The 20,872-nt window shown below is 45.9% G+C and overlaps 2 protein-coding genes across 3 annotated transcripts in view; both read right to left on the bottom strand.

Moving 5' to 3' along the window:
• PAPOLA (poly(A) polymerase alpha) overlaps positions 1-992 on the bottom strand; it is a 50,522-nt gene extending 49,530 nt beyond the window's left edge. Inside the window, exon 1 of the mRNA XM_066628737.1 lies at positions 776-992. Within this exon, the coding sequence (XP_066484834.1) occupies positions 776-783 (8 nt within the window). The 5' untranslated portion in view covers positions 784-992. The remainder of the gene's footprint in view (positions 1-775) is intronic.
• Positions 993-9,906: 8,914 nt separating this feature from the next.
• AK7 (adenylate kinase 7) overlaps positions 9,907-20,872 on the bottom strand; it is a 31,646-nt gene continuing 20,680 nt past the window's right edge. For both annotated transcript variants that reach the window (XM_066612223.1, XM_066612224.1), the window contains 6 exons: positions 19,582-19,710; positions 15,625-15,693; positions 14,819-15,016; positions 13,959-14,179; positions 11,329-11,487; positions 9,907-10,064 (listed from right to left, as the gene is read on the bottom strand). In XM_066612223.1, coding sequence (XP_066468320.1) covers positions 10,026-10,064; positions 11,329-11,487; positions 13,959-14,179; positions 14,819-15,016; positions 15,625-15,693; positions 19,582-19,710 — 815 coding nt within the window. In that variant the 3' untranslated portion in view covers positions 9,907-10,025. The remainder of the gene's footprint in view (positions 10,065-11,328; positions 11,488-13,958; positions 14,180-14,818; positions 15,017-15,624; positions 15,694-19,581; positions 19,711-20,872) is intronic.

The following is a 20,872-nucleotide window of genomic DNA, read 5'->3' as shown; positions in this document are numbered from 1 at the left end:
AAACACTGGTCTAATGAGTGTGGTGCCAAGGAGGGAGCTAACAGGACTGGCAACCAGCAAGCAACTTCCACACCAGGAGAGGTGGCACTGCTGATCCTTCAGCACAGCTACAGGGTCTGCAAAAAAGGCAGCTGAGGAGGGATATGACTAAGACTCACAAAATTATGCAGACAGAGTGGATAAAGAGATATTCTTTTCCCTCTCAAACAATACCAGAACCAGGGGACGTCCACCAAAATAGAACCAGTGTTGGGAGAATTAGCACATACAAAAACATTTCTATACCCAGCATGCAATTAGTCTGTGGCACTCCTTGCCACAGGATGTGGTGAGGGCCTCTGGCCTGGGTACCTTTAAAAGGGGATTGGACAGACTGATGGAGCAAAACTCCACCACGAACTACAAACCATGACGGGTACGTGCAACCTGCTGGTTTAAAAGGAGGCTACCTCAGTAGGCCAGGGTGGGCACCAGGATGCAGGTCCCCTGAGGCACCTGGTGGGCCACTGTGAGAGACAGGAGGCCGGACTGGCTGGGCCCCAGCCTGACCCCGCAGGGCTCCTCATGTTCTGATGCACGCCTCGCCATCCAGGCGAGAGAGCCCAGCATGCAGCGGGTTTAGAAGTGGCTCTGCAGGCCAAGGAAGGTGGCCAGGCACGTCTACTCAGAACTAGGGGGAGCTCTGCGCCGAGGCCCCCCGCGTGGGAGGAGTGGAGCCGGTTGGGCCGCGCGAGGCCTCCCTCAGCCCGCCGCCTCCTCCGGCAGGCCCACTTACAACGGCATCGTCGCCTCTCCGGCTGAGGTCAAGCAGCGCCGCCGCCGCCGCCGCCGCCGCCTCTCCCCGGAACGGTCACTGAGCGCGCCCCTGCGCAGCGGGCGCCGCGAGCATGACAGGGCCCGGCGCAGGGGAAGGAGCCGCCCGCTAGGCTCGGTCGTGGCCGGCGCCGCTTCTTCCTCTTCCCCTCCGGCCTCCTAACATGGCGCCCAGGCGCTACCACAGCAACGTTCTATAGGGAGGGCGGGGGGCCGAGGCGTCAGAGCGACGCCGCCTGCCCTCTGGTGCGTGATGACGTAGGAAAGCTATCGCGCATGCGCGCCGCCCTCCCGCGGTGCACAATGGGACATGAAGTTCCTTCTCGAAAGAGGGAAGCTTTTGAAAAAGGAGTAACGGCTCTGCCGGCCGCGCGCGCATGCGCGGAAAGGAAGGGAAATGTTTTCCAGAGGCGCTCGTCGAATTGGCGGTAATAGAGGCGCAAGAGGAAAAGTTGAGTTACTGTAGCGCACGTAAAAGACGAGAACGTGGAAAGAGAAGGCTGGAACACTGGGCAGGGTCAGTAAAGTTTGCTCAAGGCTTCAGTTTGCCTAGGTCCAGAGGGAGGAAAACACCTTTCTGCATCGATTAATCATTGATTGTTATTAATTAATTAATCAATTAATTATTATTAATTAATTAATCAATTATTAATTAATAATTAATTAATTAATTATGTTATTAATTAATCAATTATTATTAAAAATAATAATTTTTTAATAATTTTTAATATTAATATGCGACGCCGCTGGAACCAACCGTATTGGCTTCTGCCTTTCCATTGGACCATTCCAGCGACGTGGAGAGGGGGGATTTGCTGCATGGGTAACAGCCTATCCTCCATACCTTCTTTACCCAGGCTTCGCGCACTGGAGAGGACACTCCAACTTCGCCATAAGGCGTCGGCACAACACGGGAAGCAGCAGTTTACCGGTTATAAGTCTTTGCTCGATTGGCGTAGAGCATGACGCCAGGGGCTGCTTCCGACGGTGGGAGAGATCATTGCATCTCATTGGGCAGCTACCGCCCGCCTTAAGCTGGGCAGTCCCCAGCCAGTAAGGTGTTGCCTCGCCACGGTCCGTTAACCTCATGGGGTGCGTGGGGTTTAGGGTGAAAACCGACAAGCGGATCGACAACTCTGCACCATGCAACAGAAAACAGAAAACTACTGCCCTAAAGCTGGGCACCTGGAACGTTAGGACAATGACACCTGGCTTCTCTGATGACCTGCAAGAAATAGACGACGCACGCAAAACAGCTGTCATTGACATGGAGCTGAGCAGACTGCAGATGGACATCGTCGCCCTTCAAGAGACTAGGCTGCCAGATTCCGGATCTGTCAAGGAGAGAAATTTCTCATTTTTCTGGCAGGGAAAACCACCAAACGAAACCAGGGAACATGGCGTTGGCTTTGCGGTCAGAAATACCCTGCTGAAATCCATCATCCCACCTACTGTGGGAAGTGAAAGAATTTTGTCCCTGCAGCTCCAGTCATCAGCAGGACCTATCACTCTCATCAGTGCTTATGCACCGACTCTGTCGTCTCCAGCAGAAGCCAAAGACAAATTCTATGATGACCTGGCCACCACTGTCAAGAAAATCCCTGTAAAAGAGCCATTGTTCATCCTCGGCGATTTCAATGCTAGAGTTGGTGCTGATAACAGTTCATGGCCCACTTGCTTAGGTCAGTTTGGCACTGGGAGGATGAACGAAAATGGCCAACGCCTGCTAGAGTTTTGCTGTCATCACGGTCTCTGTGTCAGCAACACGTTCTTCAACACAAAGCCCCAACATAGAGTCTCTTGGAGACATCCAAGATCAAAGCACTGGCACCAGCTCGACCTGATCCTCACCAGACGCTCCAGCCTTCCCAGCATCAAGATCACACGCAGTTATCATGGTGCTGCCTGCGACACTGACCACTCCCTGGTGTGCAGCAGAGTGAAACTGCAAACAAAGCGACTGTATCACTCGAAAAAGGAAGGAAGACCTCGCATTGATACCAGCAAGACCCGGGATCAGAGAAAAGTGGAGGAATTTGCACAAGCGCTTGAGGAATCTCTTCCAGGCCCGGCCGACGCAAACGCATCCAACAGATGGGAACATTTCAAGAATACCGTTTACAACACCGCCTTGTCCATATTCGGCAAGAAGACCAACAAGGCGGCAGACTGGTTTGAAGCCCACTCTGAGGAGTTGACACCAGTCATTGAGGAAAAGAGGAGAGCTCAAGCAGCATACAAGGCCTGTCCCAGTGAGCGCAACCTGCAGGTCCTCCGAACTGCTCGCAGCAAAGTCCAACAGACTGCCAGGAGATGTGCTAACGACTACTGGCTCCAGCTCTGTTCCGAGATACAGATAGCAGCTGACACGGGCAACATCAAGGGGATGTATGATGGTATCAAGCAGGCCCTAGGTCCAACACAGAAGAAAATTGCCCCTCTGAAGTCTGCCACAGGCGAGGTCATCCAGGATCGGGTGCAGCAGATGGAACGCTGGGTGCAGCACTACTCTGAGCTATATTCCAGAGAAAATGTAGTCACCAAAGAAGCACTGAACAACATTGAGTGCCTGCCTGTGCTGGAAGAGCTTGACAGTGAACCAACCCTAGAAGAACTTCACGTGGCCCTGGACTCCCTTGCCTTTGGCAAGGCACCTGGAAAAGACAGCATCCCTGCTGAAGTCCTAAAATGCTGCAAAGAGATCATCGTCACTGAGCTGCATGAAATCCTCTGTCTCTGCTGGAGAGAAGGTGGAGTACCTCAAGACATGAGGGATGCAAACATCATCACGCTGTACAAGAACAAAGGTGACAGGGGTGACTGCAACAACTACCGCGGCATCTCTCTCCTTAGCGTTGTAGGAAAGCTGTTTGCCCGAGTTGTACTAAAGAGGCTCCAGGTACTTGCAGAGAGCGTCTATCCAGAATCGCAGTGTGGATTCCGAGCCAACAGGTCCACCACTGATATGGTATTCTCCCTTAGACAACTGCAGGAGAAATGCAGAGAACAACGACAGCCACTCTTTATAGCCTTCATAGATCTCACAAAGGCTTTCGACCTGGTCAGCAGAGACGGCCTCTTCAAGATTCTCCCCAAGATTGGATGTCCACCCAGGCTCCTCAGCATCATCAGATCTTTCCACAAGGACATGAAGGGCACTGTTGTCTTCGATGGCTCCACATCAGACCCTTTTGACATCCGAAGCGGAGTGAAGCAGGGCTGTGTTCTTGCACCAACCTTGTTTGGGATTTTCTTCGCTGTCCTGCTGAAGCAGGCCTTTGGAACTGCAACAGAAGGCATCTATCTCCGGACCAGATCAGACGGAAAGCTCTTCAACCTCTCCAGACTGAGAGCAAAATCCAAAGTCCAGCTGAAATGTCTGCGTGACTTCCTCTTTGCTGACGATGCAGCTGTCACTACCCACTCTGCCAAAGATCTCCAGCAGCTCATGGATCGTTTTAGCAAGGCCTGCCAAGATTTTGGACTGACAATCAGCCTGAAGAAAACACAGGTCATGGTTCAGGATGTGGACTCACCTCCCTGCATTACAATCTCTGAGCATGAACTGGAGGTTGTCCATGACTTTGTGTACCTTGGCTCAACGATCTCCGACACTCATTCTCTCGATACCGAGCTAAACAAGCGCATCGGTAAAGCAGCTACCACGTTTTCCAGACTCACAAAGAGAGTCTGGTCCAACAAGAAGCTGACGGAACATACCAAGATCCAGGTCTACAGAGCTTGCGTCCTGAGTACACTTCTGTACTGCAGCGAGTCATGGACTCTTCGCTCACAACAGGAGAGGAAACTGAGCGCTTTCCACATGCGCTGCCTCCGACGCATCCTTGGCATCACCTGGCAGGACAAAGTTCCAAACAACACAGTCCTGGAACGTGCTGGAATCCCTAGCATGTATTCACTGCTGAAACAGAGACGCCTGCGTTGGCTTGGTCATGTCGTGAGAATGGATGATGGCCGGATCCCAAAGGATCTCCTCTATGGAGAACTCGTGCAAGGAAAGCGCCCTACAGGCAGACCACAGCTGCGATACAAGGACATCTGCAAGAGGGATCTGAAGGCCTTAGGGATGGACCTCAACAAGTGAGAAACCCTGGCCTCTGAGCGGCCCGCTTGGAGGCAGGCTGTGCAGCATGGCCTTTCCCAGTTTGAAGAGACACTTTGCCAACAGTCTGAGGCTAAGAGGCAAAGAAGGAAGGCCCATAGCCAGGGAGACAGACCAGGGACAGACTGCACTTGCTCCCGGTGTGGAAGGGATTGTCACTCCCGGATTGGCCTTTTCAGCCACACTAGACGCTGTGCCAGAACCACCTTTCAGAGCGCGATACCATAGTCTTTCGAGACTGAAGGTTGCCAATACATTATTAAAAAATTAATCAATTATTTTATTAATTTATTTTATTAATAATTAATTAACCTATGTGGTTGAAACCTACATGGATTTTTTTATTTTTACTCTTATTTTATTATCATTTTATTATTAATAATTATTTTATAAATTTGCTTTATTAATAATTAATTAATTAATCTACATGCTTGAAACCTACATGGATTTTTATTTGTACTCTTATTTTATTAATTATCATTTTATTATTAATAATTATTATTTTATTAATTTATTTTAGGGGTATTGGCAACCTTCAGTCTCGAAAGACTATGGTATCGCGCTCTGAAAGGTGGTTCTGGCACAGCGTCTAGTGTGGCTGAAAAGGCCAATCCAGGAGTGACAATCCCTTCCACACCGGGAGCAAGTGCAGTCTGTCCCTGGTCTGTCTCCCTGGCTATGGGCCTTCCTTCTTTGCCTCTTAGCCTCAGACTGTTGGCAAAGTGTCTCTTCAAACTGGGAAAGGCCATGCTGCACAGCCTGCCTCCAAGCGGGCCGCTCAGAGGCCAGGGTTTCCCACTTGTTGAGGTCCATCCCTAAGGCCTTCAGATCCCTCTTGCAGATGTCTTTGTATCACAGCTGTGGTCTACCTGTAGGGCGCTTTCCTTGCACGAGTTCTCCATAGAGGAGATCCTTTGGGATCCGGCCATCATCCATTCTCACGACATGACCAAGCCAACGCAGGCGTCTCTGTTTCAGCAGTGAATACATGCTAGGGATTCCAGCACGTTCCAGGACTGTGTTGTTTGGAACTTTGTCCTGCCAGGTGATGCCGAGGATGCATCGGAGGCAGCGCATGTGGAAAGCGTTCAGTTTCCTCTCCTGTTGTGAGTGAAGAGTCCATGACTCGCTGCAGTACAGAAGTGTACTCAGGATGCAAGCTCTGTAGACCTGGATCTTGGTATGTTCCGTCAGCTTCTTGTTGAACCAGGCTCTCTTTGTGAGTCTGGAAAACGTGGTAGCTGCTTTACCGATGCGCTTGTTTAGCTCGGTATCGAGAGAAAGAGTGTCGGAGATCGTTGAGCCAAGGTACACAAAGTCATGGACAACCTCCAGTTCATGCGCAGGGATTGTAATGCAGGGAGGTGAGTCCACATCCTGAACCATGACCTGTGTTTTCTTCAGGCTGATTGTCAGTCCAAAATCTTGGCAGGCCTTGCTAAAACGATCCATGAGCTGCTGGAGATCTTTGGCAGAGTGGGTAGTGACAGCTGCATCGTCGGCAAAGAGGAAGTCACGCAGACATTTCAGCTGGACTTTGGATTTTGCTCTCAGTCTGGAGAGGTTGAAGAGCTTTCCGTCTGATCTGGTCCGGAGATAGATGCCTTCTCTTGCAGTTCCAAAGGCCTGCTTCAGCAGGACAGCGAAGAAAATCCCAAACAAGGTTGGTGCAAGAACACAGCCCTGCTTCACTCCGCTTCGGATGTCAAAAGGGTCTGATGTGGAGCCATCGAAGACAACAGTGCCCTTCATGTCCTTGTGGAAAGATCTGATGATGCTGAGGAGCCTGGGTGGACATCCAATCTTGGGGAGAATCTTGAAGAGGCCGTCTCTGCTGACCAGGTCGAAAGCCTTTGTGAGATCTATGAAGGCTATAAAGAGTGGCTGTCGTTGTTCCCTGCATTTCTCCTGCAGTTGTCTAAGGGAGAATACCATATCAGTGGTGGACCTGTTGGCTCGGAATCCATACTGCGATTCTGGATAGACGCTCTCTGAAAGTACCTGGAGCCTCTTTAGTACAACTCGGGCAAACAGCTTTCCTACAACGCTAAGGAGAGAGATGCCGCGGTAGTTGTTGCAGTCACCCCTGTCACCTTTGTTCTTGTACAGCGTGATGATGTTTGCATCCCTCATGTCTTGAGGTACTCCACCTTCTCTCCAGCAGAGACAGAGGATTTCATGCAGCTCAGTGACGATGATCTCTTTGCAGCATTTTAGGACTTCAGCAGGGATGCTGTCTTTTCCAGGTGCCTTGCCAAAGGCAAGGGAGTCCAGGGCCACGTGAAGTTCTTCTAGGGTTGGTTCACTGTCAAGCTCTTCCAGCACAGGCAGGCACTCAATGTTGTTCAGTGTTTCTTCGGTGACTACATTTTCTCTGGAATATAGCTCAGAGTAGTGCTGCACCCAGCGTTCCATCTGCTGCGCCCGATCCTGGATGACCTCGCCTGTGGCAGACTTCAGAGGGGCAATTTTCCTCTGTGTTGGACCTAGGGCCTGCTTGATACCATCATACATCCCCTTGATGTTGCCCGTGTCAGCTGCTATCTGTATCTCGGAACAGAGCTGGAGCCAGTAGTCGTTAGCACATCTCCTGGCAGTCTGTTGGACTTTGCTGCGAGCAGTTCGGAGGACCTGCAGGTTGCGCTCACTGGGACAGGCCTTGTATGCTGCTTGAGCTCTCCTCTTTTCCTCAATGACTGGTGTCAACTCCTCAGAGTGGGCTTCAAACCAGTCTGCCGCCTTGTTGGTCTTCTTGCCGAATATGGACAAGGCGGTGTTGTAAATGGTATTCTTGAAATGTTCCCATCTGTTGGATGCGTTTGCGTCGGCCGGGCCTGGAAGAGATTCCTCAAGCGCTTGTGCAAATTCCTCCACTTTTCTCTGATCCCGGGTCTTGCTGGTATCAATGCGAGGTCTTCCTTCCTTTTTCCTTTTAATTAATTAAATTAAAGGGAATTAAATTAAATTAAAGGGAATTCCTTTTAATTTAATTAAAAGGAAATTCCTTTCCTTTTAATTAATTAACCTACATGCTTGAAACCTGCATGGATTTTTTATTTTCACTCTCATTTTATTAATTTGTTTTATTAATAATTAATTAATTGTCCTACGTGGCTGAAACCTACATGGTTTTTTATTTTTACTCTTATTTTATTGATTATCATGTTAATAATTATTTTATTTTATTAATTTATTTTATTAATAATTAATTAACTAACCATGGTTGCTGGTTGAAACCTACATGGATAGCTTCTAGGGAGCATGATTAATTGATCATTAATTGATCAACCATTAATTCATTGATTAATTGGCCATTAATTATTAACTAACCTTTAATCAATTATTAGTTAATTAATTAGCCCTGATTGCTGATTGAAACCTACATCCAGGAAACATGACTAATTAATCATTAATTGCTTAATCATTAATTGAGTGATCATTAATTGAGTGATCATTTGATTGATTATTGATTGATTAAACCATGGTGGCCAGTTGAAACCTACCTGAGTAGCATCCTATGTGAGGGAGCACAGACCATGAATGGGCTTTGAAATTATGCCATGGAAGCTTTCTACAGCAGATTTTCTCAGCTTGTGGGTTGGGACTCACTTGGTTGGTCAGGATCCAATTTGGGGTGGGTCCTGCAGAGCCTCCATTGAAAACACAGGGGATGGAAAGATCAGGTAACTAACTGCCTCAAGCCCTGAGGGTATTCAAAAATGAGATAGCTGCTAATTGCCTGACAAAGAGCTGAGCTCCTGAAGTTTGTAAGCTTGTGCATATATAAGGAGATAAATGTCTGATCCTTTTTTCTGGTGTGTTTTTCTCCCCAAGTCCCTCAATGACAGGTAGTGGGGGCAGATGAAGCCTGGGTCACATAACTAACAGCCCAATCCTGCACTCCCGGCGCCCAGGGCTGTAGCGGTGCCAAAAATGGCTGCTGCTGGATCCTGTGCACTCCACAGGCAGCGCTGGCCGCTCCTCAGGAGAAGGGGACTTTTGTCTCCTTCCCCCAAGTAAGCCGAATAGCCCCACAATGGGACTGTTATGTCGACCCAAGGGTCCACTTAGAATTTTGAGCCTCGGTGTTGGGCCAGTGGCCCAAAATGGAGGCTCAGGATTCGGTGGAGCTGTGCTCCACCGGCCCCGCCTCCCTCCCACCCCCGCTTCCTCCCCTGGCACAAATGTGTTTTCGTCAGCAAGAATGCTGGTAAGAATGCTTGGCCTGAAACAAGCTGAAGATGGCCAAGCAGAGCCTTGGCACTCTTTGGCCTACTTCGGGTCGAGTTTGTTCTCGCTGACAAAAGCACACTTGTCAGCAAGAATGTGCTCTGGAGACAGGCTTTTCACATTAAAAAATGCAACAACTCGGCAATCCAGAAGTGACGGTGGTTCCGGGTGGTATTCTGGGAAGCACAACGCTGTCCTAGAGCATACTGCAAGAGTCGCATATGCTTGTAAAAGTGAACATCTGACTATCTGCTCAGCATCAAATAATGATCTCAGTACTAGATACGTAAAAGATCCATCTGAAGTGTTGTGCGGTTCTTGAAAGACAGAACCTTTCTGTTATTGTAAAAATCCCCTCGGGGGTTTAGAGATAGCCTGCCTATGTGAACCGCCTTGAATAAAGTCAGAGGAGTAATCAGATGACCAGAAAAGCGGTATATAAGTACCAGTATTATTATTATTGCTACCAAATGGTGAATAGATTTAGACCCTAATCCCCTTTGTGCATGCTCATGGCCTTTCACTTATGGTTTTGTGCAACTTTTACTTTCAATCCTCAACAGCATCTCCTGAACCATGTCCAATGTTGTTTTTGAAACATGAGGGAATTTAAACAGCCAGTTTTAAATGCTGTGCTGGAGGGACCACAATAAGGACCCTCTCCAGCTTCATGGTTGTCCTGGCATGCAGTCAGCTGAGGATCAAAAAATGGACCTGAAATGAACCACAAGTTCAGATAGTTTGAGGTGTCATAAAACATTTTTTTTCCAGCATCAAACACTATTTGACAATAATTATTTAAAAGGCAATTCAATATGGTATAACTATGGGATGACAACACAATGAGCTTTTATACTTCTTATTCAAATTCAGGATTATGCTTGAATAGATATTCTGCCTGTTGAAAAAAGAAACAAGTTACTTTTTAAGGACCATAACGTTATCCACATTTTTGCAGTTCCTCAAGTTAACTGAAATGGATCACACTCAAGTTGTTAGATGCCTCTGGTTTAGCTGTGGTGCTGGACTGTGGACTGAACTAAACAATGGAACCTTTTGCTTGTTGTGCCCTCCCCCCTTTCTGTAACACTAGAGCTTGGGGTAATGCCGTAAAACTGGTTGGCAATAGATGTAGAAGAGACAAAATTGTTCTTGTTCAAAATTAATTGAATCATTACTTCTATTTCCTTTCTCTTCCCTTCCTCTGTTGCCTTCCTTATGTTAATAGCTAGATTGTAAGCTCCTAGGGGACAAGGACCTCTTCCCAGAGAACAATACTGACGTGTTCATTTATCTCATATACAAATCTTATCAGTGTTGAGAGGTTTTTTTTTACTGTTCTAGAAATATTTTATATTTATACTGCCACCATTATTATCTTCCCTTAAAATTTTCAATTGATAGAAGGGGTATAGGGAGAATTTACAATTACCCTTTTCTGTTGCAAATGCTTGTACCTTCAAGTGTGTTCTGGATCTTGGAAGCTAAGCAGGGTCAGGCCTGGTTAGTACTTGGATGGGAGACCGCCTGGGAATACCGGGTGCTGTAGGCTTATACCATAGTCTTTCGAGACTGAAGGTTGCCAACCACCACCAAGTGTGTAGTTAGCTACCAACTAGCTAGTTTGCAGCCCAGGGGAAGATACAATTCCCCTCAAGAACAGGCCACCAGATCTCTCTTTCAAGCCATCCCACAGCACATCCAATGAAGGTGGAATGAGCTGTTTAGTTCTTTGTATTTGTCCTAGCTAGAAGTGTTTGCAACTGATGTTATTTATTTTACTCAGAAGTAAGCCCACTGTGTTCAGTAAGGCTGTAATCCTATTTTACTCACCAGAAACAAACACCCCAAGTCTTAACTTTTACCACTGTCTACAGGAGTACACGGCCTAATTATTCATAGCTGTACAACTGAAATTGATTTCAAAATCCAAGGACTTTAGCTTCAAAGATATTGTGCTGATGGATACCTGCAATAATAGCTGGGAAAACCTATGCTGATGAGAGCACTAAGAAAAAACAGTGTCATAAGAACCTGCATTAGTTTTGCTGCACTAGAATATTATGGCTACGATTTAGAAGTATGTAATCAAACTTGGATATTTTTCTTCTTTCAATCTGAAATGTTGTCTATAGTCTGAGAAAACATAAATATTTCCTTACCAAAAAGTCAACAGGATCATCCGGCCTAACCATGCAGCATTGATTCAGACCTTGCATAAGAGTTGGCATAACATGCTTCATTAAATAGTTTCTCAGTGGAATGGACTGGGCTTCCAGAAGCTCTTGTTCTTGCCGCTTCACTTCTTCTAAACGTTTATTCTTAAAAGAAAAATCCAGAACAAAAAATTTCCTATATGCTTACAAGAAAACACAAAAGGTTGTTATCCTAAGAACATAAGAACAGCCCCACTGGATCAGGCCATAGGCCCATCTAGTCCAGCTTCCTGTATCTCACTGCGGCCCACCAAATGCCCCAGGGAGCACACCAGATAACAAGAGACCTCATCCTGGTGTCCTCCCCTACTTCTGGCATTCTGACATAACCCATTCCTAAAATCAGGAGGTTGCGCATACACATCATGGCTTGTACCCCATAATGGATTTTTCCTCCAGAAACTCGTCCAATCCCCTTTTACAGGCGTCTAGGCTAGACGCCAGCACCACATCCTGTGGCAAGGAGTTCCACAGACCGACCACGCGCTGAGTAAAGAAATATTTTCTTTTGTCTGTCCTAACCCGCCCAACACTCAATTTTAGTGGATGTCCCCTGGTTCTGGTATTATGTGAGAGTGTAAAGAGCATCTCCCTATCCACTCTGTCCATCCCCTGCATAATTTTGTATGTCTCAATCATGTCCCCCCTCAAGCGTATCTTTTCTAGGCTGAAGAGGCCCAAACGCCGTAGCCTTTCCTCATAAGGAAGGTGCCCCAGCCCCGTAATCATCTTAGTCGCTCTCTTTTGCACCTTTTCCATTTCCACTATGTCTTTTTTGAGATGCGGCGACCAGAACTGGACACAATACTCCAGGTGTGGCCTTACCATCAATTTGTACAACGGCATTATAATACTAGCCGTTTTGTTCTCAATACCCTTCCTAATGATCCCAAGCAAATTTCCTAAGGAATTTCCTAAGGAAATCTCCTCAGAAGCAGATCTTCAGGATGGGGGCATAGAAGGCTGGAGAGGGAAGGGAAATTGGCAGAAATTGCCCTTCCTCTCCTTGCATAAAGTGAATTTCTCCTTCAACAAACAGAAAATAGTCTTTGTCTTAACCCAAACTCTAGAGTAGATTCATGTACAGCAATTTTTTACACCACCTCAAAAACCATCCTGTTAATTTCAGCATAAGTGTTCATAGCCTATAATCTGCTTCATCAGATGCATGAAGGAAAATCCCCAATAACTAGATGTATGGGTGCAGAGAATTGTGAAAGGTGGGGTCAAAGGGCTATGGGATGGAAGGGGTACAGTAGGTGCCAATCACACAAGTTCCCTGGCTATGCTGAGTTACAGCGTGTGCATGTCTATGGGAAGCAATCCCCACTGTGTTCAAATGAACTTATTCCCAGGCAAGTGCACTGGCGTCGCTAAGGGGGTGCGGGGAGTGCGGGCCGCACCGGGTGACGCGCCGGGGGGGTGACACGTCCTGTGGGAGGACATGCTAACTTCGCAGCATTAGGAGCTACCACATCATGCCATACACTGTTGGATGCGGAATGGCCAGCAGAGTGCAATGCAAAAAACAGAATTGAAATAGCTCCTTTCGTTCAAATGTTATGGTCAAAAAACCGGAAGGGAAAAAATGCATGGAGCCCTTTGGAAAGTGAAAGTGAGCCATATTGTGCATTTACTCGTGAGTAGGCATACTTGTCATAGTCCGTCGGAAAGGACAGGCTGAGAGGAATCCAACGACACCAGAATGGTCCCAATCCAATGAATGCAGCCCCCAAAAACACAGAGAAGGAGGTCCCCCCTCCCAGCTGCGAGTTGATCGAACCCTATGGAAAGTGAAGCAGCCTCATGTCGCTTTTACTCGCGAGTAGGCAGACGTGCCTTGGCTGGTGGTCAGGCCAGGCAAAGGGGAATGTGAGGATATCAGAATGGTCCCGATCCAATGGAGCTGGAGTGCAACAAATGTCCAAAAGCAGCTAAAAAGGACAAAAAAAGTGGCTTGAACTGGTAAGGGGAAAGTTTTCTATTTTGCACTTGCAAAGCCAGGAGGGTCTTTATCTTGATGTGCCTGAAATAGAAGAAATTTAAACTGGGCACTGGGAAGGGCTGGAAATCCCACTGATTCTTTTTTGGGGGTTGTTACTGCAGGCAGACTACAGAGTAAGCTCCATTGACCACTATGGGACTTACTTCAGAGTAGACATGCATAGGCTTGGGCTCACAGGCTGCAATTCTACCCACACTTTCCCGAGAGTAAGCCCCACTGACCACAATAGAACTTACTTCAGAGTAGATTCACTTGGTGGAACAGGACTGGCTCCCCCTTATTTAATTATTTTATTTTAATTTAATTATTTATAATTATTTATTTTAATTGCTTGATGATGTCACTTCTGGCCATGAAATCACTTCCAATGGGTCCTGGACAGATTGTCATTCTAAAAAGTGGGTCCCAGTGCTAAAAGTTTGAGAACCGCTGCAATAAGGTGTTAGTAAGCTGACATGGGGTGTGTGTGAGAGACTCTACAAGTTTTCAAAATCACTAAAACAAGTGATTGGAGAACAAGATTTTGACCTCTGTCTGACTCAGAATTATCCACTATTTGGGATTCACTTACCCAGTCATCCCAATTTGCCAGCTTTTGAGCCCTTTCTTCAGCTTCTTTTTGCTCCAGATCAGCCTTTTCTTTTGCTTCTCTGGCAAGGCGTTCTTCGGCTTCTTTCCGTTCAAGTTCTTCCTTTTCCTCCTCAGTCAAACCATAATTTCGAGGTTCACCAATAGTTTTGATGATTTCCTTCGTTATAAGTCTGTTCTCCACATCCTCAAATTTTGAGACATCTTTCAAGCAAGGAGATAGAAAATGAAGTAACCAGTTAATTATGCCACAGATATAACATAGTTATAGTTCATATTCTTGACATTAATATCTTAAATATTACACTGTTTTAAATTGCATATTGTCATAATAAGTGCAACATTTTTACTACAAATGAACCCTTTTTTCTCCTCACAAAGCAACCCATTTAAAAAAAAATGCAAGATGCCAAAGAGAAAGTAACATGCGACAAATGAATTTTTATGTACTGTTACAATAGTTGAGAAGCCTGCACATTTTTGTGTGAGAAAATAGTGTGATAAGTTTGCACTGCCATGACAATATACTAATTTAGTAATAATACTGTTTAAATGAGACACCACTGAGTGATGAATCTCCACTCAAGAGAGGGGGGCCCCCTGCCAACTTAATCAGTGGCCTGCTCTCACCTGGTCTGTCATTTCTAGTTCTCTGTTCTGCATTTAGGGTACAGATTGCTAGACTAATCATCAGACATATCGAAATAAACAAAAATAATTATCCTGGCTTAAATAAATGTTCATAGCAAGAGTACCTAAACAATATTACGCAGAAATGCTCTGTTGTACTGGCTGGGTAAAAGGAGGGACAAATTAAGAAATTAAATGCACTTTCTACCATACCAATGACCTGTGGATGTATCTCTAGTTCATCAAAATAGTTGAGAACAGTTTCATCTTCAGCATTTAACTCCCTGAAAAGACTCAGGGCTCTCAGGTATCGGTCCTGAGCATAATGAGTTCCAGCAACAACACTCTCAGGAAGATTCATGATTCGATCTTTCAAGAAGTCATCAGAAGCATTCAAGGAAACAATATGGTCTGTAGGAAAATGCAATTCTGAAAGTTAGTGGTGGAGTAGCTGACTTTATTAATCTGATTCACTGTCTTTTTGCTGTGATCCATGGTGTGTGCTTGGTTACTCTGATTCTTATAAGTGCTTACTTGGATTTTTATTATGATTTTATGATAACACCGCCTTGAATGACCCTTTAAAAGTTAGAAAGGTGAAATACTTTTATTTAAATAAAAATATGGAGGCTGGGAGCCCTTCATTCTATCATGTTAGTGCAAGAAAGACCTATTCAGACTCCTTCCAAAGGTAGCGAGGGGTGCATAGCTGAGGGGTAAAAAACCCTACCCCTGCCTGTGGGCTTACCTTCCATGGCCCCTCTTTGAAGCACTTTTCTCCCCAGTCAATTCTAACATCCACAGTGACCGTGCTGACAGAAAAGCACATGGGGAAAGGGCAACAGAGAAGTAAACCACGGATGAGGGTGAAGGTGCTACACATCTCATCAGCATGTCTCTGTTGCTTTTAAAATCAGACATCTCCCTACCACCACCTTTCTGACTGGGGCAAATTCAGGTTGAAACATATGGAACTGCTACCAGTTCATCTAGTTTAGTCTTTCCTGTAGCAAACTTACCTGGAATTATCAATTTGTCATAGGGTTGCACTTTGCCTCGTGCATCTTCCTCCTCCTCTTCTTCTTCCACTAAAATACCAATTTAAAAAGTGCAATTAACATGCCCCCTAAAAGCAATTAGAATTATATAGACTGCAAAAGATAATGAGCATAGCCAATACCCCTAAGTCTAGTGAAGACATAACACTGGACCAGTCTCCAAACATGGTGAGGGATCCTTCTGAAATTTTCAAAAACCACTGTTCACGCAAAACCATAATTTGTAACCATGGTTTAAAAATAGGTTTGCAAAAATATGGTTTGAAATAGCTATGGTGAGTGAAAACACTGGTGCAGTCATAGCTCCAAAAGCAAACATGGGGAGGGGGAATTCATGCACGTGGGGAGGAGGAACAGGTCAAGTATACAAGAAGTACCATGGACTCCTGATTGCCAAACCATGATAAAGAGATCAGGCAGTTTGACTGCTCTGGGCCTTTTAATGAAATTGAAGCATATTTTTATAGGACTATAAAATAGGTGAGGGAATTAGCATGCTGTAAAATAATGCCATAACTCTATTAATAACTGACAATATATTAAATGTCATGTTTACATGTGTGCCATCTCAGGATATGCCTGCTTGGGAGCATTCCACACTTCCAGCGTGATACCATGTACTATTAAAAAATCCAAGCAATGTTTGAAAAAGAAAGTATGATGTACAGTAGTACTGTTGACATTGCTTCACCTGCAGACTGATCTGACATGCTCATCCAACAGTTCCCCCATTCCTCTTTCTGTATACAGAAATCAGGAGACCAGAGCAAGAGTGCAATACTGCTTGTGTGAACTATGATGCACTGAACATGCACTTCTTTAAAATTTGTCTATACTGATCTGCCCTCTGAACACAAACCTCCTGAACAAGATACTGTTTACAGGGAGAATGTGATGTGTAGCATGCACTTGAAAAATTCCTTTTAGTGATGTAAAAGAGAAATCCACTATTACCTAAAGCAGGGTACAGGATGACCCTGTATTCTTGGGGATTACTCCATTCTTCAGACTCTAGTCAGGGGGCTGGCAGTGTATTCTGACATGCAGATCAGCCCATTTATGGTTGGTCAGGTATAAAAGTCGGCATTACCTGCTAGCATACCATTTTAAAGGTATGGTGCATATGTGCAAGAATGGTAAGAGGTCATTGATGGAGTGGGGCTGGCAAAGTAATGTGGGAGGAAAGATCTCTTTAAGAGGCAGATTGGCACCAGGTCTTTCCAGAATGTGAACCAGCATATAACATTTACATGAAACACTGTGAACTGACATCTAGGGCCTAACTAAATAAGGCATTGGAGATCCACTGTTGGATCTTGCATCACTTTCTATTTATTTTAAAAGTAGCTGCAAAGTAGAGAGAAGAAATGAATGAGGACCACAGTACAGGGGGTTGGCAGGTTAACACTTTCCTCCCCCTGCACTGCTGTTCTGATGCAATGCATCTCTCTCTCTTCCCTCAGGGAGTTTAAAAAGAAATTTACAGCCCAATCCTATACCCACTCCTTGCTGACAGAACTAGCATTTGGGTGGTGAGGCATGCTTTTCAGCCATCACAAATGGCCTTCCAAAAGCATGCGCAGCCATGTGCTTCTAGAACATTGGTGGTGAGGCTGCAGCAGCCCTGTGTGTGGTGGCAGAGTACCTGCTGAACCAGGGAGATTGAAGGGACAGGTTGTTCCACAAACCCTCTTTCCCAAACAGGGTTTGACTTTATCTTGGTTTCAGAGCCAGGTAGGCCCCCCTGATCTGTGAAAAGGGATGAGATTTTGCTGGCTCCTAGGAAGGAAAAAGGCTCCTCTACAGTTGATTAAATCTGGGTGCTTGAGATCTGATAAAAAGATAGCTAGCAAGAACAAAGACCTGCCTGAATGTTAAATTAAATTACCCAACTGGGTAGTTCTTTTTAGACTCTTGTCAAGAAGTCTCCCAAACTGAGCCTCACACACTCTGCCACAGGTATTGTTCAGCAGGAACTGCCCTAGATGGGCCATCAAACTGTTTTTGTGTCCTCCTGGAAAACTCAATCAAGGCCAGGAAACTCTGGAAAGAAACTCCTCAAACTCCATTGTCCTGCCTAAAATTACTTTGTACCCTTTGTAAAAGGTCCTGTGACTTCCTGCTCAGAAGCAATCAGAGGAGGGCCAACTTTCACTCCAGCAAGATGTCTTGAGGTTTCTGTCCCAGTAGAAATCTCCATTTTTGAAAAGAGCCAGTTTTCTCTCCACTAAGGTCTGCTTAGTTTTCTCCTCTACCGGGAGGTTTGTTACTTAAGAAATTAGCTGAGCTGTCCATGCTACACTTGGAGGTTTCTTTTCCCAGAAGAAATCCTCAACTACTTCCTCTAGAGCCTAGAATTTTGCACCCCTGCTGAAGGAAAGACTTCAGATCAAAACCCATAAGCAGTAGACTTGGATCTTTCCTTCCCCCCTTTTTGATCTTCATAGCAGTTTTCTCTCTCCCCCCTCCCCAAAAAAAAAAAAAAAAATTCAGGCTGCAATCCTAACCACACTTTCCTGAGAGTAAGCCCCATTTAACAAAATGGGACTTACTTCTGAGTAGACCTGCTTAGGATTGTGCCCTAAGCTGGACTTGTGATTTCAAGCTCCTCTTGTGCATTACAACAAATGTGTTTCCCTACAGATACCATAGAAACATTATTTTTCAGATTTTTATACTGCCCTTTCTCCAATGAACTCTGGGTGGTGTGCATTGTTTTTCCCTCCTTTCTGTCCCCACAACAACCCTGTGAGGTAGGTTGGGCTGAGGGGCATATCTGGTCTTAGAACTGGGGATGCTCAGTGATTTTGCACTGAAGAACTTCAGAGGTTCCTGCCTCTGGAGTTCAGTATGACATCTGAAGGATTCCTGAAGCAGGGTCTGCACTGTAATCATATTCTGTCATCATATTCTCTGGGCAGGAGGTCTGGTCTAGAGGGTAGAGCCTCCGTCTGCCTGAAGATAACATCCACAAGGTTGCCAGTTCGAGGCCACTGGCACTGTGCGACCTTGAAGCAGCTGACAAGCTGAAGCCGAGCTATTTCCATCTGCTCTGAGTGTGGGAGGATGGAGGCCAGAATGTGAAGCCAGATCGGAATGAAACACCTTGAATGTAGTGGTTCTTGAAAGAAAGAACCTTCTTTCAAATTGTAAAAATCCCTATTTAATAAGGGATTTAAATAAAAGCCTGCCTATGTAAACCGCCTTGAATAAAGTCTTGAATAAAGACCAAGAAAAGCGGTGTGCTGCCTCCGACGCATCCTCGGCATCACCTGGCAGGACAAAGTTCCAAACAACACAGTCCTGGAACGTGCTGGAATCCCTAGCATGTATGCACTACTGAAACAGAGACGCCTGCGTTGGCTCGGTCATGTCGTGAGAATGGATGATGGCCGGATCCCAAAGGATCTCCTCTATGGAGAACTCGTGCAAGGAAAGCACCCTACAGGTAGACCACAGCTGCGATACAAGGACATCTGCAAGAGGGATCTGAAGGCCTTAGGAGTGGACCTCAACAAGTGGGAAACCCTGGCCTCTGAGCGACCCGCTTGGAGGCAGGCTGAGCAACATGGCCTTTCCCAGTTTGAAGAGACACTTGGCCAACAGTCTGAGGCTAAGAGGCAAAGAAGGAAGGCCCATAGCCAGGGAGACAGGCCAGGGACAGACTGCACTTGCTCCCAGTGTGGAAGGGATTGTCACTCCCGAATCGGCCTTTTCAGCCACACTAGACGCTGTTCCAGAACCACCTTTCAGAGCACGATACCATAGTCTTTCGAGACTGAAGGTTGCCAACTATGTATTATTATTCTAGTGTAGCTTATGAACCAGAAGGAGATACTCTGGACTAAGTGCAATATAGCACATTTATTACTTGGGTCACACTGCATATTAATAAACACTACAGAGTATAATACTTACAATTAAAAAGATCTTTAGCCAGGTCATAGGTTTTTGGAAACCCATCCAAAGCATACCCTTGATTCTTACAAGGCATAGACATTAGCATTTCCTTCATAAACCTAATCACATAGTTATCATCCAGACGACCTAATTTTAAAGGGAAGCATCCATTATCAAACAAGCATCATCTTTCTTATGCACAGTTGTCAGGGAAGAGACCCAGAATAAGAAATTTACTAACAAATAATGTCACATTGTAGCATGACGGGCAGCCCAATTCTAACCTGCACTAAAATAGGAAGGCCAAGTGGCCTGCACTGTATTCAGTGCAGATTAGGACATGTGCAACTTGATTCTCTTATCCCAAGTAATGCCCTAGCCTGGGAGATTTTTACCAGAGAAATCACTGGTGCAAATCCTAGAGCCCTGTGTAAGGCTAATTGAGTCAGTGATGGGGGTTGGGATATGGTCTAAATTCAGGAGGCCAGTCCTACTCCCCTCCCAGACCTGGGCTGCCCAATGGCTCACCTTCCTCACCCAAAAACACCCTTAGAAAAATCTGGAGCACAACTGAGAGGGAGCTAAATTGGACTATCAAGAATAGGGTACACAGGGTACTATCAAGAACAGGGTCCAGGTTTTGTCACCTCAGCAGCCATTGCACCCAGATTTCTGGGCAAACGAGGCTGTCTGGGCTGCAGTTTGGAGGAGATCGGTGGCAGAGAACAAAGGCTCCCCGGCAGCATGGTAAGCGCCAGTCGCACCGAGGATGCTTTTCCCGGAGCATATCAGTCTCAATTTTAGAGACCGCTGGTTTACAGCACTATAAACTAGTGCAGGGGTGTCAAACTCGTTTTATACAGAGGGCCGAAGTTAGCATTCAGGGCACCTGCTGAGGGCCGGAAGTGGTCATTAAGCAGAAACTGACATCTTTAAGCAGCTGATGGCCAGAAATCAGCATCTTGTTCTCACAAAGAAAAAAAAAACTCATTAACTGCAAATGACAGAAAATACCAAATCTTGATCATATTTCAAGATATTGGGGTCCCCAATTTTCATGTAGGTTGCTGAAAAGCAGTAACACCTCAGCACTACTCAGCAGCTGAGAGCCAGATAAAAAGTTTCTGGGGGCCGCATCCAGCCGCCGGGCCTTATGTTTGACACACCTGAACTAGTGCTTCTTGACAGAAACTTCATTAGCAAACAGAAATGTCCTCTGTGAATGGAACACTTCTTCTGCCTGTGGGGGCAGCTTCCATTTAGGGAGGGAGCGCCTGATGGCCAAAGTGCTACTTAGGATATTCAAATC

Source organism: Tiliqua scincoides, chromosome 1, assembly GCF_035046505.1.
Source record: "Tiliqua scincoides isolate rTilSci1 chromosome 1, rTilSci1.hap2, whole genome shotgun sequence".
Classification (NCBI taxonomy): domain Eukaryota; kingdom Metazoa; phylum Chordata; class Lepidosauria; order Squamata; family Scincidae; genus Tiliqua; species Tiliqua scincoides.
This window is presented reverse-complemented; position numbering and strand designations above follow the sequence as displayed.